Here is a 15,003-nt window from a genome sequence, read left to right as displayed (position 1 = left end):
TAACTCCAGCTGGCTCAGCTTCAGGAGGGTTTGCTTCTTAGACTGCTGTAGAATATAAAACTCAAGGCATTTTCTCTTCTCCACACTCTTTGACTTAAGGGGCCCCCTCTCAGGACAGATAACAAAGCTCTGCTTAATGTCAACAGGATTGAACAAAATTTGTTGAGGTGTTGATTTTTTCCCCACTTCCTTTTCTCTTGCCTGGATTTCTCCACAGGGGGTCAGTGTGATAGGTGAAGTACCCAGTCTGGGAGCAAGGCACTGTATGTTCCTAGGGCAGTTGTCTTGTTGTTAGTCCATGATCTGGTAGTTCTGCAAATGGGAATCTTTTTTTCATGCAGCTGCCATGTCTTCCAGTGCCCAGGGTTTCCATTCAATGATTGAAGCAAGGTGTAAGTCAAGGTGCATTCTCCGATGGGATCCTCAGGTGAAGCTTGGAGATCCCTTGGTACCCTGAGAAGAGGGGAAGGGATGTAATTCCTTTTGGCCAGGTTGACATTTCTTTGCTCGGTAAAAGCCGAGCCTGATGTTCATGGCGCTGTGTAAGCTCTTGCTCACTGTGTAATGGCTGTTTTGTACTAGCCCAGTCAACAGTTGATTCATTCCTTTTTAGAGAAGCTCTGAAAGTGGAAGTAAATATATAAAATTTGTCTTCTATTTGTGAAGAGCCCTCTCTTGTCAGCTGGAGTTTTGGTAGCCCACTTCAATCGTCAATTATTTACCATCAATAGGCTGGCCTTGCTTACTTTGCGTCTTTGGGCTGGGGATGGTAGCCCTGCTGCATAGCTCTAAGTATAACATGTTCAGCTAGTTTGGATATCTGGAAGCTGACTGGATATCAAGCAATGGAAGGGGTAAGTCAGGTTCAGAATCAGGAGTCAAACTTATAGACTCAACCTACTTTTGTGTAATCCTCTTGACAATCCCCTGCCAGAGCCCTCACGTTGACACTGGTAATGTGCATGTTAACAATGCAGTCTCATGGGGCAGTGCACCCTGGCACCTACAAACACACATTCTGGCAGCAAAAAGAGGAGTGTGTGACTGCAGGGTAACATCCCTGTAAGAGCAATCCCTACTTCACACTACCATCTCCCTGAGAACTAAAACGGCAGGTAAGGTGCAAGCCCAGCAAGTCAAAGGAGTACAGCTCTGAGTGCTCAGTGGCTCTGAAAATCGGACCTGTAGAGCATATCTAGGGTTCCCATAAGGCCATATCCTCACTAACCTTTTCTTTCCCATCACAGCTACCTGATGCAGCTTCATTGGTATGAGTGTTTGTGTAGACAAGGCACTAGCTTTAACAGCCATGTGCTCTAGACCTCCTCTGAGCCAGAGAGTGAAAGTGACTAGAAACATAAAGGAAACTGACTAGCTTTTTTTTTCTTGTTCACACTGAATGAAATGCAACAAGTGAAAATCAGGGCTGTCATCTTGCCAGCATTTGGAAGGTATCACCTGCAAATTGACTTTCATCTGCTCCCATTCAACACATTCCTCACCCAAGTTGGGAGGACAAGGAAGACCTGTGCTCTGGCCCCCATCCTGAGAGGAGTAAAGGTGGTGTGGGAACAATAGAAATAGAGAGATCACCAAGGGGAGTAGAAAATGGGGGTGGGGGAGAGGAAAAACAATGGGAGTCTTTAAAATAGAGAGGGACAATTAAAGCATTCAGCTAGAAGTGGAGACTAGGAAGGGCAGATGTGGGAATGGGATGGGAAGCAAGAGGGAGCGAGAGAGTGTTTGCTGTATACAGTGTTTTGAATTTATGATTTAATAGAGACCGTAGCTCTACCAACAATCTGAAGATGTGCCGTGCCGTGCCGTGCCATGCCATGCTTGGACTGGGGTGCTGGGGGTAAGACCTGCCTCTCTTGGGGGGTATAGGTCACTCGCCCCTTGAGGCTGGCAGGGATGCAGCATAAACAATTAAATCATAGAAGATTAGGATTGGAAGAGGCCTCAGAAGGTCATTTATCCAACCCCCTGCTCAAAGCAGGACCAACCCCAACTGTGAGAAGTGGGGGGTTTTTTTACCCACGAAAGCTTATGCCCAAATAAATCTGTTAGTCTTTAAGGTGCCACCAGATTCCTCGTTGTTTTTACCAACTATGAGAATTCTCTGTTGCCGTCCTCGAGGTGATGCTTGTATCACAGGTAAGGAAATTGCTATTTAAAATCAGGCTGTTAATATGAGCATCCCATAAAGCAGAAGCCTCCTCTGTCCCCTCTTTTGTACCCCTGACCGAAAAGGGAATGTTTATCACGTGTGTCCAGGCTTTTAGTTTTTCCCCGAGCTTCTTGGTGGTTTTGCAGCATCCTTGTGCTGTAAACAGACTCCATGCCTGGAGGATTGAGCTCCTGCCCTAAAAGATTTACATTTTATTCCCAGTACCTCTTCCTCTCCTCCTTTCAACCCTTAATCTCCAGAACATTGGGGAGGGTATGTAAATGGATTTGGTGGTCTCATTTCAATGCCACACGATTTTGCTGTGCCAGCAGAAATTCTGAATGTGGAGTTATTGGGTTAGCTGCTGTAAAACGGGTTTGGATGTGAGGGACATATTGTTTGCTTTAAAATCAAATAAAAAATCTGGAACTCCTGGGTAAAGGCAGATGCTCCGCAAAGCCGCAGCAAAGAGAGACAGGGAATGAATCTCCATGTTCTCTCTTCCTTATCTTGATGCATTTTAGCACTAGCTGCCTAATTGCCCTCTGTTTCTCCCTCTACATTTTCTTTGATGGCTCTAGTAGTATATTGTGGAGTCCATCTCCCCTCCCCTTCCTGCAAGAAGGAGATTATCATAATACTGCCTTGTAAATCAATTTTCTGTCTGCACTGACGAAAATGTAATTTGCTCTTAATCACTCGGCTTTGGCTGCACAATCTTATGTTACACATAGACAATTATTTATTCTTGCATCACTATGGGGAAATGGAATCGGTGTATGGAATGCTTTAGGAGGGCAGCAGGGAGAGCTTGCAGCTGATCCAGGGCCAAGCTTTCCAGGCAGGACGTGCTGGAGTTGTTGCTAACAGCTAAACGAGTACCAGCCAGAAGGCACTGGGGGGCAGTGATGGGGCGCCTCTCAGTTTTAGTTGCCGGACTTAGGGGTGCTATAGGGAATGGTGTCAGCTGTTCCCGTCCCAGCCTCTGGCTATGGGCAGCAGTGTAGGAACACTGGCTGTAGGGAGTACTGCAGTCTCCTACTTTTATGTAACTATGGTGCAGGGCAGGTAAGAGTGAAACTGGTGGTTCCCAGAATAGGGAGTGGGATTTCCCAGATACCTGGTGCCTGTCTCTTTTGCAGCAGAAATAAAATGAAAACAAGCTTGGTTCAAGGAATCCCACTGCACCTCCCACTTACATAAGTCTTCTGGCCACCCAGCAGTGCTCAGTATGATGAGTCAGGCTTGTTTCCTCTCTGCAGAAGCTGAGGACAGAGCCTTCATTGGCTCTGACCTTCTTTTTACTTGAGTGGATGTGTCAGGCTTTGTCATGCCACTTGCAGTCTGGATGCAATTGCTATGTGCGACCCCAGAGTGAGTGTGCAGCTCTCTGGGCAGCCTGCAGCACGGTGGCTGTCAAAAGCAATAGGCAGGCTGAGTGGCGAAACACTGCCTGGGATCAGAGCTTCCCTGAGCTTATTCACCCGAGCATTTCTTGTTGATGCCAGAGGTGGGGGAGGGGAGCCAACCAAACGCAGCCCTTCTGGAATTTCTCCACAGTGGAAGGACAGTAATAAATATATTTACAAGCTCTTTAAAAAGTTTTCTGTTCAGGAGCAGGATGTCATCAGTGACAGAAAGTAACCGTCTGCTCAGTCAAGAGCAAACTTAAATTCCTTCTGTGTTATTCACAGGACAGATTTTAATCAGATGTAAGAGGGCCGCTGGATGAGGGATCTGGGTTAGCCCCAGGGTCTGGTGGAAGCTACTCCCAATTTGTGAGAGCCTGCTGATGGATGTCAAGAGTTGTCCCCACACCTAGAGTAATAGGGGTGGAGCAACTTGCGCTGCTGTCTGGATTCCTGGAGTGGAATTGCAGCCGGGGCCTTTAGCAGGCTAACAGGATGGTGAACCCTCACTGCCTGGAATAACCCACCTACCATTAGCATGAGGCCCTCTAGGTTACACCAGCTAGAAGGATAAGTCTGAGGCTTCTCAACTCTCCTGCAGGTGGGCATAAGATGGGGTCAGGAAAGAATTTTTCTCCATGGAATTCTGGGGAGGTTTATTGCTTCCTCAGAACACCCAGCATTAACCATTGACCCAAACAGTGCCCCACTGGTCTGTTCTGGTACAGCCAATTCAATGTATATATGGGATTTCTGGCCACATTTGATTCTCTGTTATACTGGTGCAAGTTCCACATAAATCAGTTGGGCCACTCGAATGTAACAGGGCAAAACTTGGCCCTCATTGCTCAGTGCTGTACTCTGATGCATGGCCTGTATCTCCTGGCCATTGTGGCCATTATTCTAGATTCTGCAGTAGCTGACCCAACCTAGGAGGTTACAGGACACCTGCATTCTGTTTCCAGCTCTCCCATTGGCTCACTTTATGACCTTGAGCAAGTCACCTCATCGGTCTGTACCTCAGTTTTATTATATATTAAATGGGGAGAGCAATGCAGATCTGCTCAGGAAACGTGATGTGAGATCTACAGATCAAAAGCATTAATCAAGCACTGAGTGGCATTAGTGCCTAGAAGGATAGAACAGAGCTATATTTCATTTTTCTCCTTGCATCTATGTAGGATCTGCTCATTGCTGTGCTTTGCTATGCCCTGTCCAGATTTGCAGCAGCATTTACCCAGACTTGTACAGCCTTCAGCACTGAGGCTGCTGCAAAAAGAGTGATTGTTTTGGTTTAAGGTGTTACTAGAAACACAGAGTGGGGAGGGAATTGATGGAAACGCCCACATACATCAAAAGGTATCAACAACAGTGGAGAGTTGAATCAAAGTAGGTCAGAATCTCCCTCTGAAACCTGAGAGAAACACTATCTATTTCCGTTCACCTTAAATCAGTGTTCTTAACTGGCCCTTTTCACTGTAGTGTCTGAGCACGGAGTTCATGGTGGGGTCTCTTGAGTAGCACTTCTCAGTCACAATCATCTTCCTGTAGGCCAGGGTTTCTTTGTGTCTCTCGATCCAATTAAGGGCTTCCAATATTTCCTCTTTAATTGAGCAGGTGCCTTGATGGCAGCACCAACCAAAGGATTTGCTAGTGAGTGGGGGATTGGAAGCTCATGGGAAATTTTACCCCCAGGCCATTCCTGTTCTCCCAGTGGTTGCAGAGCCTAACGGGAAGGGATGATGAATTGCTTCAAGCTGAGTTAAGCCTTGCCCATTTGCTAGACCAAGATGCTCAGAGGCAGTGGCACGTCTTCTCTTGCTCACGCTCAGCTGAGGGGGAAAACCAGCAAACCATAGTGAATGATTGTCTGATCAGGGCATGATAGGAGGAGAGAGAGGCTCCTCTCTCTGGAGCAGGGAGCTACTTCTGCAAAAATAAATACATCAAATGGACTCTGCAGATACACAAGACATCTAGTTTTGACTAACCCTTCTGCAACTTCCCAGTGGAGAGTGTTTACCTGAAATAATTTCCCTGCTTTTTCTTACTGCTCAGCTGACCCCTCTCTTCCTCACCCCCGTTCACTGCCAGTAGAATTTGGACTAGAATGATTCAGAGGGAGTATTATGGCAGCAGAGGCTTTGCTCTAAGGGAAGGAAGAACCCAATGAATTAAACTTGCATTAAGGGGGGTTACATTTGCTTTTGCAAGCTGATCCCTCTTGTTTTGATATTGCAGTGTCTAGCCATAACCGAGCATATGTCTGTGAAGGTTGTCCACTGCTGTAAATATTTCTTCATGGGAAGTCCAGGACAGATTGGCCTAGAGCAGGTATTCTGCTGCCCTCCTGCTTCTCCCAGTGCCCAGCATTACCCTTAACCCTCTTTTATTGTAATGATTGGCTAAGAGCACTAAGTGATTGCAAGAGACCAGGTTTAGTTCTTGCTGGATCTCAGTGAGAATGTTTCTCCTGTGGAGCTGTCTGCCTTTTCCTCTTCCTGCCTCCTGCAAATTAATTACATTTGATCTTGCAAGTATCTTGGGGAAGGCCAAGGCTTTGCAAGGGAAGTGGCTTGCCAGTAGAATGAGTCTTTCTTCTCCTTAGTGTGTGGATGGGACCAGCTGTCCCTGGGATAAGTAGCAGGCAATTCTTAACCAAGGAACTGACTGTTGCCTGGAAGAGGAGGAGTTGGCTATTTGAGCAAGCCCTGGTCCTGGGTGTTATTGGAAATGTTCCAGCAGAGGATGTTAAGCCCCTGCAGTCATTTCCCCTGCAATACAGGCTTTCTGAATGGAATTGGAGACGTCAGGAATTATTGAGTAAGGGACTAGGGCAGGCACACAGTGGAAGGGAGGGTGGTGTTTAAACTGTATTGTATGGTGATTCGGACCCAAGACCCCTGTCTGAGCAAAATGCCAGTCCCAGGCACATCGGTAAATCCATCTGAGTTTAAACCACCTCCATTGAGCATTGGGTTCTGTTAGCTGCTTTGGTCCCTCCCCAACTCATTTACTGATTCAGCTGCTGTTTAGAAGGCAGCCATTGTACTACGGCACTTTTTTCTGTGTCTGTATTTAAGTATAGTGACTTCCTTATGGGGCCCTAGTGTTTCCTTTATCTTCCTGCTCAGGGTCTTGTTTCCAAAGAAGACTTGAGTAGTGGTTCTTGCCAGGGCTATTATTTTATAAATACTCTCTATGGCAGCATAAATAATCTGCTGCTGCTTGCCAGACAGGGATGAGACACGTTCCCTGCCCTGCAAAGGAGAAAGTGCCCTCTGAGGTGCTGCATGTCCTCCACTCTTTCGGCCTTCAGTGGGAGTCAAGGATGCTCAGCTCTTTGCAGGATCCGGCCCTAAATAAGAGCAGGTGAGGGATTTGTTGAGGAGGAAGGTGTGCCTGGGTTTGAAGAAGGGGCCTACCAGCTGAGGCAGATGTGGCTCGCAGCTATAGTAAGCAATTACAAGTGGGCTGACATTCAGAGGGGCTTGAGACCTGAAGCTTCAGTAGGAGATAGAAGAGCTCTGCCTGTCTTGGATCTGTGCATTGCGGAAGTGGTGGAGAAATTGTACTTGACAGTCTCCACCTGAACACCCATTCCCCTAGTTTTGGAGTAGCAGGACTGAACTGCACTAAACTCCTTGCTTGGGATCAGCAAATAGTACGTAGTATTGGATTCTTCTCAGCATAGCCAATTGGACCCTGGCTTTGGGAGCACCATTATCAAGAGGAGAATGCACTAAACTATCCCCACACAATGCCAAAAACCCAGTATGGGCGGCAGCAGGTTCAAACACTGGCACCATGAGTCAGTTTGCCTGGCCTGCCGCCTTCTGAACTCCCTGTAGACCTTCACACCGGTCACACATTCAGCTTGCTGCCTGCTGTTCCTGCCTGTCATATTTAGTGAATGTGGAGCGTTCCCACCAGACTTTCAGCAGAGAGCCTCCAAGTTCCCCTGTAAACATGGAAAATGGTTCAAACTGTGGCGGATTTTAATTGTTTATCCCCATGGCTTGCAGCAAGGCAGCTCCTCGGACAGGGCTTTCAGCAGTCGGTGATCCAGGCTTGTAAACTATCTGCAGCCTAGTGAGCATACAGGGAGCTGCTCCTACTCCTGTTCACTCAGTGCAAAACTCCTAGTGACTTCATTGGAAGCAGGATCTGACCCATCGCAGGGCCCCGTTTTCTCCACAATATAACAAACCTAAGTGCTGCAGCAATATTAATTACATTAATTACGTTAATTTATTCTGTTGCCATGCAGCACCCTTCTCTTCAGATGAGTTGTCAAAAAACACAGAGTGCACCTACTAGGTATCTACTAGGTCTGCCACTCCTCCCAGCCTGCTGCTCGCCTCCTGCATCGCCTACCCACGTATCGCTGCTGGAGACCCCCTGCCTCATTTTTATATGGGTCTCCCACAGTATTCTTGCCAGCAAGTTAAAAAAGTATGGGTTGGATGAATGGACTATAAGGCGGATAGAAAGCAGGCTAGATTGTGGGGTTAACGGGTGGTGATCCATGGCTCAATGTTTAGTTGGCAGCCAGTATCAAGCAGAGTGCCCCAGGGGTTAGTCCTGGGGCCGGTTTTGTTCAATGTCTTTATCAATGATCTGGATGATGGGATTAACTTGCTCAGGGTGCAATTTGCAGATGACACTAAGCTGCGGGGAGAGGTAGATACGCTGGAGGGTAGGGATAGGGTCCAGAGGGAACTGGGGTTATTTAGTCTGCAGAAGAGAAGAGTGAGGGGGGATTTGATAGCAGCCTTCAACTACTGGAAGGGGGATTCCAAAGAGGATGGAGCTTGGCCATTATCAGTGGTGACAGATGACAGAATAAGGAGCAATGATCTCAAGTTACAGTGGGGGAGCTCTTGGTTGGGTATTAGGAAACATTATTTCATCAGGAGGGTGATGAAGCACTGGAATGCATTACCTAGGAAGATGGTGGAATCTCCATCATTAGAGGTTTTTAAGGCCTGGCTTCACAAAGCCTTGGCTAGGATGATTTGGTTGGTGTTGGTCCTGCTTTGAGCAGGGGGTTGGACTGGATGATCTCCTGAGGTCTCTTCCAACCCTAATATTCTATGATTCTGTGATTCTATTACCCTTGGGAAAGGAGGGGGATTGAGCCAGGTTGGGATGACAATGGACACTTGAGGAATCAGAGGAGCCATTGAAGGTGGCTTCCCTTTTACGCCAAAGTGGGAGGGTGTCTCTAGATAGGGCCTCAGAAGTATCAGGCAGGGTAGGCCAAGCGAGTGGGTCTAAAATCCATGCAGCTGTTCTAAAAGGCTGTTTGTAAATAGCAGCTTGGCACCGTCCCATTCCCAGCAACGCTGGCCACTCCTGACCAGACTCCAGCTCTGGCTCCTCCTACTCCCTGACTGCGAGACCTGAGCAGGCATCTTTACTGGCTCCCAAAAGAGCTCCTCCTCCTAAGCCCCAGCCATTTCCACTGCCAGGCTCCCAGGAACAGCACAGGGATATGCCCCACACATCCCTCTTGCAGGGATGTCTAGCAATGGCTTGGGCAGGCTGGGCTGGGCTGGGCTGCAGTTCCCCAGCCAGCAGGCCAGTGGCTGAAGAGATGGGGACAAAAAAATATCTCCTCTTTCTGCGCAGCACAGTGGAAACTGGGGCTGATCATGCAGCTAATATCCCCAGCCAGGGAGGTGCTGCAAGGCCTAGACAATGGTGGGCTCCCATGGTTCCAGCACAGTGGAGAAGTCTGCCGAATACTTAAGAACTTGCTAAAATACCAAAGTCTACAGCCAGTTGCTTAGCTGTGGAATCCTAGAGTGCATGGGATCCCTGCCTGGGGTTGCATAGCAGTGTGTGGGGCAGGTCATGTGCTGATGTGGGAGAGGGAAGGCTATGCAGACTCATGGTCTCAACGTGGTAGCTTTGGTCTGAGGGATTCTTTCTCTGCCGCTCACAAAGTGGGGTGGCCTGGCGAGATTTTGGGCCCTTGTAGTTGGTGAGGTGAAGAAGGCCAAGCCGGGAGCATTCATCAGTTATCTGCATGGGAGAGAGTCGGTCTCATTGATGGACTCATCTTCTGAGATGTTCCTCTAATGGCACCTCATTTAAATGCTCTTCCTGTACCTCCTCCCTCCTGCTATCTTGGCTAGATGGAATCTTGGGTCCAGGATACTCTCTGGCCTGAGTGATGGGGAATTCCTGCCCCTCTCCTTCCCATGGCTGCTACAGCAGGTGTCTCATTTTAGCTCCACAACTGATAACAGTGGCCAAGTGAGTCTAGACCCTACCCTTCCGGGGGAATCCGGTTCCATCACCCAACTTAGAGGAACAGCCGTGATAAACTTCTGATCTAAGTAATTCTGAGCTACAGTGCTGACTGAAAACATCCCCCCATCTCAATGAATATGCTTCATACAAAGGTACATTAGAAGGTATCAGGTTTCAGAGTGGTAGCAGGGTTAGTCTGTATCAGCAAAAACAATGAGCAGTCCTTAGAAGGTGTGTTACTCAGAAGCCTCTTCTGAGGAAGATGCTCGTGAGTCAACAGCTGGCCAGAATGTTTCAGGACCCTTGAGGTGTTTTCTTTGTCTGATCAGACTGCCAGTATTCTCATGCTGTAAGACTGTTCTCCGATGCGGAAAAAGGTGAAGACTGTAAATGTTTGATCAGTGTTTGTAATCTGGAGCAGCCTTTCTGTATCTGTGTGTGACCTGTCCTAGGGTCTTGGGATTGAGTGAGATGCAGGCGCCAGGCAGCAGGTTGTGGGGAGCAGATCTTGACTGCTGTCACTTGCCCCACAGGGAGGAGGGCACAGTGGCTTGTTGCCTAGTTCATCCCCAGCAGAGTCTGCCTGGCGGTGTAGTTAGTGGCAGCAGGCTTCCACACCTAAATATTCCCGAGTTGTGTCTATTAATTCCATGAGCTTCAATTGAAATGCATTCCATCCATCCTCTCTGTAAACAGCTCTCTCCATTTTCATATGTATTTCAGTGGATAATATTTCTCTTTGTGGGATGACTCTTTATTTTGTTTAAAGATAGTGAGATAGTAAAGTCACACTGCCTTCCAAAAGATGGCAGCATAAACAGCCTTTCAAGAGGGCTGGCCTCATCGTAGTGTTCCCCTGTCTCCATGCTTGCAGACACCTCCCTATTTAAGTGCCAACTGATTGGCTGCTCAGTGGCCTCCATAAAATGGTTGGCGGGGCCTCAGTCCAGTTCCTAGCAGATGGGAGCCAGCGTCGCGAAAGCCATCCTGGTGGGAAGTCTCGAGGGAGAATCTGAGGGCTAAATGTGTGAAATGTGGGTGTCCTTTGTGACTGTGGGGCCTTTTTCTGGTCCCTTGTCCATTCATGCATCCAGGCAGAGCTCCTCTGGGTGGTGTCCAGTGGCACCTTGGACTCCATGGGGCAGTTGGGCGATCTCTGAGGTTCTTTGCTCAGTGGCCCTTCAAATGCGTCCTTTTGACCCTGTGACCTGCACCCTCATTCCCATTTATTCATTTTTGATCTCCATGATCTGTTGAGGTCTGGGCCCCAGGGCCTTTTGTTGCCCTGGTGAGTACCACCCACCAATCCCAGTTATCAAATAGGCTGGCATGTTTAAATCTCCCCAGTGTGGATGGGTGGGTGAGGAAATTCTTGTCCTGATCATGGCTGATGCCCTCTTCCATTGAGCTACCAGAAAGAGCTGCTTTCACTCAGGCAGAAACTTGTGTAAAAGGACTCCTCTGGATGTTCCCAGCCTGAGAAGGACAATGCTGTTTGGGACTTGATTAGATTTCCTGAAGTGCGGCCTGATCCTGAGGGGTTCTGAACACCAGCAGTACCAACGGACCTCACCAGTAGACGCAGGCGCTCAATGCTTCTGTGTGTCAGGCCTCTGAACCTAAACTCATGTGGTATATTGCAATCCCCCAGAATGTATTGAGATAGCATTGTGGAGGGCTGATGGGAAAGCAGGTCAAGCTCTTTCTTCAGCCTTTCTCTCAACTCTCTTGCAGCTCACCTTGCAGAGCACCAAGTCCCGCGTGGCCTTCTTCGAGGAGCTGTAGGAGGTGACCCAACCATCGTGCACTGCTGCTTCCAGCGAGCCAGCCACCTGCCAGCCAGAACCTCCTTCAGCAAGGCCATGTAGGCACATCCCAATGGCTGGGGATGGAGCCCCTCTACCTGCTGGCTGGGTGCATTCTGGGACATGATGCTGCTCCTGTGCAATGGACTTGGTCCGTCAGCAGTCCATGGATTTCAGCGTGATGTTCTCTAGTTTAGTCTATCCTAATCCCCCTTGTAGGTTTTTAACTAGCTACCCTCTTCTGCCATTTATATGCAGAGCTGTGGTATCCCTTGCAGTCTTTTTAAGCAGCATTTGTATTTGGTCGTGACTGTCATGTGACCTCCTGGGAGATGGTGAGTAAGCGCGTGTGCCTTGGAAGGGGCCCCTTTCTCTTCCGGCCCTGCTTTAGGGAATGCCACAAATAATGTGCGCTCCTGCAGGCGGAGCTTTGGTGCCTTTGGCAGTTCGGGAGCCAGGGGGTGGGATGTGTGCTACTCTCATCAGACCCCCCAGTACTTCTGCCTGACTTTCAGGGGGGCTGAGTACTGGTGGACTCCATTGGTGACACACACATTGGTATAATGGAATGCTGTAAATTGGGGGTATAGCCTCACCTAGGAGAGCGTGGTTAGGTCTGGTCTTCCCGCCTGTTAGAGGATCTAACAGACATAGAAGGGGTTCAGAGATACGCCGTGGGAATAGGTTTGGAACGACTTCTGTACGAGGAGAGATTGAAAAGACTCTAGCTGTTTACCCTGGAGAGTTGCCGCATAGAGGGGACATTACAAAGGTGTGCAAACTAATGTATGGGATGGAGAAGGTAGATCTACCCTCTCTGGTATGACCTAAGAGCAAGGGTATAGTCAAGGAAACTGAAAAGTGGGCTATTCAGCACTGATCAAAGGAAATACTTTCCTACACAGTGTCCAATGAGCCTCTGGAAGTCCTTGCTACAAGATTCTATTGACACCAAGAAATTTGTAGGATTAGGTCTTTGTCTGGATACAAAAACAGCCAGAAATCTAGCAGTGAACATTTAAAAAGTGAAGGGATATGAACCTTCATGCTTGTACCTAGAAGCTGACCTCTAAATAATGTAAATCAGGAGGGAATTTCCTCTGTGCCTTGGTCATCCCATAGCAACCTACTATAGCCTTCTTTTCACTTTCCTCTGAAGTATCTGGCGCTGGCCACTGCTGGAGATGGCTAGATGGGCCATGGGTCTGATCCACTATGTCAGTTCCTGTTCGTGGGAGCTGCATGCGCTCAGCCTCCCTGCACATCACTTCCCTTGCTCCATTTTGACTCCTCTGGTAGAGTGGTAACCAGCACCCCATGAGCTGGGGCTCCACTGAGAGCAGTTCCAGTATCTCTTTGCTGCTGAGTCCTGTTCGGCAATGTTCTCTCTAATTTTTGACAGGCCGTGTGCCCCAAAAATTTCTTCTGCACACATTTTTGTGCGTGCGGTGTTTCGCTGTGTGCGTGGGGTTTAGGATCTGTGTGCACGCGCACAGCTTAGAGGGAGCAGTGCTGTTGTGTGCGAATGGCAGGAGCAGCCTTGCTCTGGCTGGGGCAGAGTCTGTGGTTTCCGGTCCCTGAAGGAGCATGCTGTGAACACTTGTGCGTCCTCTGCCTGCCGTGAGACAGAGCCAAGCAACAGGGTTGAGGTACTAAAGCCGCCAAGGTAACGTTGGCTGCTAAATGAAGTAGCTCTCTCCTAGCAAGGGACTCTAGACAGCTATGTCGAAGAAGTCAGTGGCATCCTCAGCTCTTGAAAGGGCCTAGGTCTGCTGCCTTGGGAGGAGAGGGATAGCTTCTGGTACATGATTTGTCATCCCCCTGCCTCCTTTGCCAGTGCTAGCCCCTCTCCTGCCCTGCTTTGTATTCTCTGTTTGGGGGACGAGTGGGGAGAGGTGCTAGAAATCACTTACAATTTATCTTCTAGGTCCTGGAAGTAGGGGGGCTGCTTAAAGAATTTGGTAAATTCATGGAGGATTGGTCCATCAATGGCCATTAGCCAAGATGGTTAGGGATTAAGCCCCATGCTGCGGGTGTCTGTAAGCCTCTGACTGCCAGATGCTGGGACTGGCCCATGGGCTGGGCTCACTCAGTAGCTGTCCTGTACCATTCATTGCCTCTGAAGCCTGTGGTACAGGTCACTGTCAGACAGGACACTAGGCTAGATGGACCATTGGTCTGACCCCGTATGGCTGTTCTTATTTAAACAACACTAGCAATCGTGTCCTCGCTGTCCACTCTCAGCAATGCTGAGCAATCACTAATGGTCTGTCTTTAACCCACCCAATTCACTTGCCTTTATTTTACTTTTTTCAACAGCCTGGTTTAATCACAGAGAGCTGAATCTAGCCCTGTGGTGACTTCAGTCGAGTTATGGACAGGGTGGATTTGACCCAGAGTCAGCCCTTGGCTCGGCGTAGTACAGGTGTTCTCAAACTTTTGTACTGGTGACCCCTTTCACACAGCAAGACTCTGAGTGCGACCCCCCCTTATAAATTAAAAACACTTTTTTATATATTTAACACCATTATAAACGTTGGAGGCAAAGCAGGGTTTGGGGTGGAGGCTGACAGCTCGTGACCCCGCCATGTAATAACCTCACAACCCCCTGAGGGGTCCTGACCATAGAACCCCTGGTATAGTATATCCTGGCTTTTATCAGATCACACCTGTGAATCCTTTTATTTAAAAGGTCCCTGATGTGCATTGAATCTCCTCCCACTTGGAAGTGTATGTGTCTGAAATTCAGATGGATAAAGCAGTTTTTTCCTTGGGATGGGGTCTGGGACAGAAAGGCCTTTTTTTTTCTACTCCCATGGATTGTTATATTCTGAAGATACCATTGTTTTCTCATGTGTTTTAATAAAAATTGAAAGCAGTTGGAGGTGCAGTTGTCTTTTTTGGGATGGGTTAAAAAGAATAAAGAGCACTTTGTTATTGTAATATTACAGCGTGTCATAAAGCAGGTTTAACAAGAGACATGATTGCATCATCTCCAGAGTATTAAATGCACCATAAAGGCATGTCCAGAACTGAGACACGACTGCGTCCCCTCTGCTGTATCACAGCACACAGGAACCCTGAGCATTGAGATATACCTGCCTCCCCTCTACTATATCCCAGTCCTGGGAATCCCCAGCACTGAGACGTGACTGCATCCCCTCTGCTATATCCCAGCACGGCACCCGGGAACCCCCAGCACTGAGACACGACTGTGTCCCTTTTGCTACATCTAAACACTATGGGCCATATTCTCCCTAGTCCGCCATGTCTGCTCAATAGAGTAAGGCATAAGGCAGCCTCTGCCTCTCTTGCATGGGCTATTCGTACTGCAGCTTGCAGTGCAGGAGGGGAAGGA

At 48.4% G+C, this 15,003-nt stretch overlaps 1 protein-coding gene across 5 annotated transcripts in view; it reads left to right on the top strand.

Moving 5' to 3' along the window:
* NF2 (NF2, moesin-ezrin-radixin like (MERLIN) tumor suppressor) overlaps positions 1-14,524 on the top strand; it is a 95,424-nt gene extending 80,900 nt beyond the window's left edge. For 3 of the 5 annotated variants that reach the window (XM_073313220.2, XM_073313221.2, XM_073313225.2), the window contains one exon: positions 11,575-14,524. In XM_073313220.2, the coding sequence (XP_073169321.1) occupies positions 11,575-11,625 (51 nt within the window). In that variant the 3' untranslated portion in view covers positions 11,626-14,524. The other 2 variants (XM_073313224.2, XM_073313223.2) reach the window with 1 other exon arrangement.
* Positions 14,525-15,003: the final 479 nt, after the last annotated feature.

Source organism: Lepidochelys kempii, chromosome 15 (assembly GCF_965140285.1).
Source record: "Lepidochelys kempii isolate rLepKem1 chromosome 15, rLepKem1.hap1, whole genome shotgun sequence".
In the NCBI taxonomy this organism is placed as follows: Eukaryota; Metazoa; Chordata; order Testudines; family Cheloniidae; genus Lepidochelys; species Lepidochelys kempii.
This window is presented reverse-complemented; position numbering and strand designations above follow the sequence as displayed.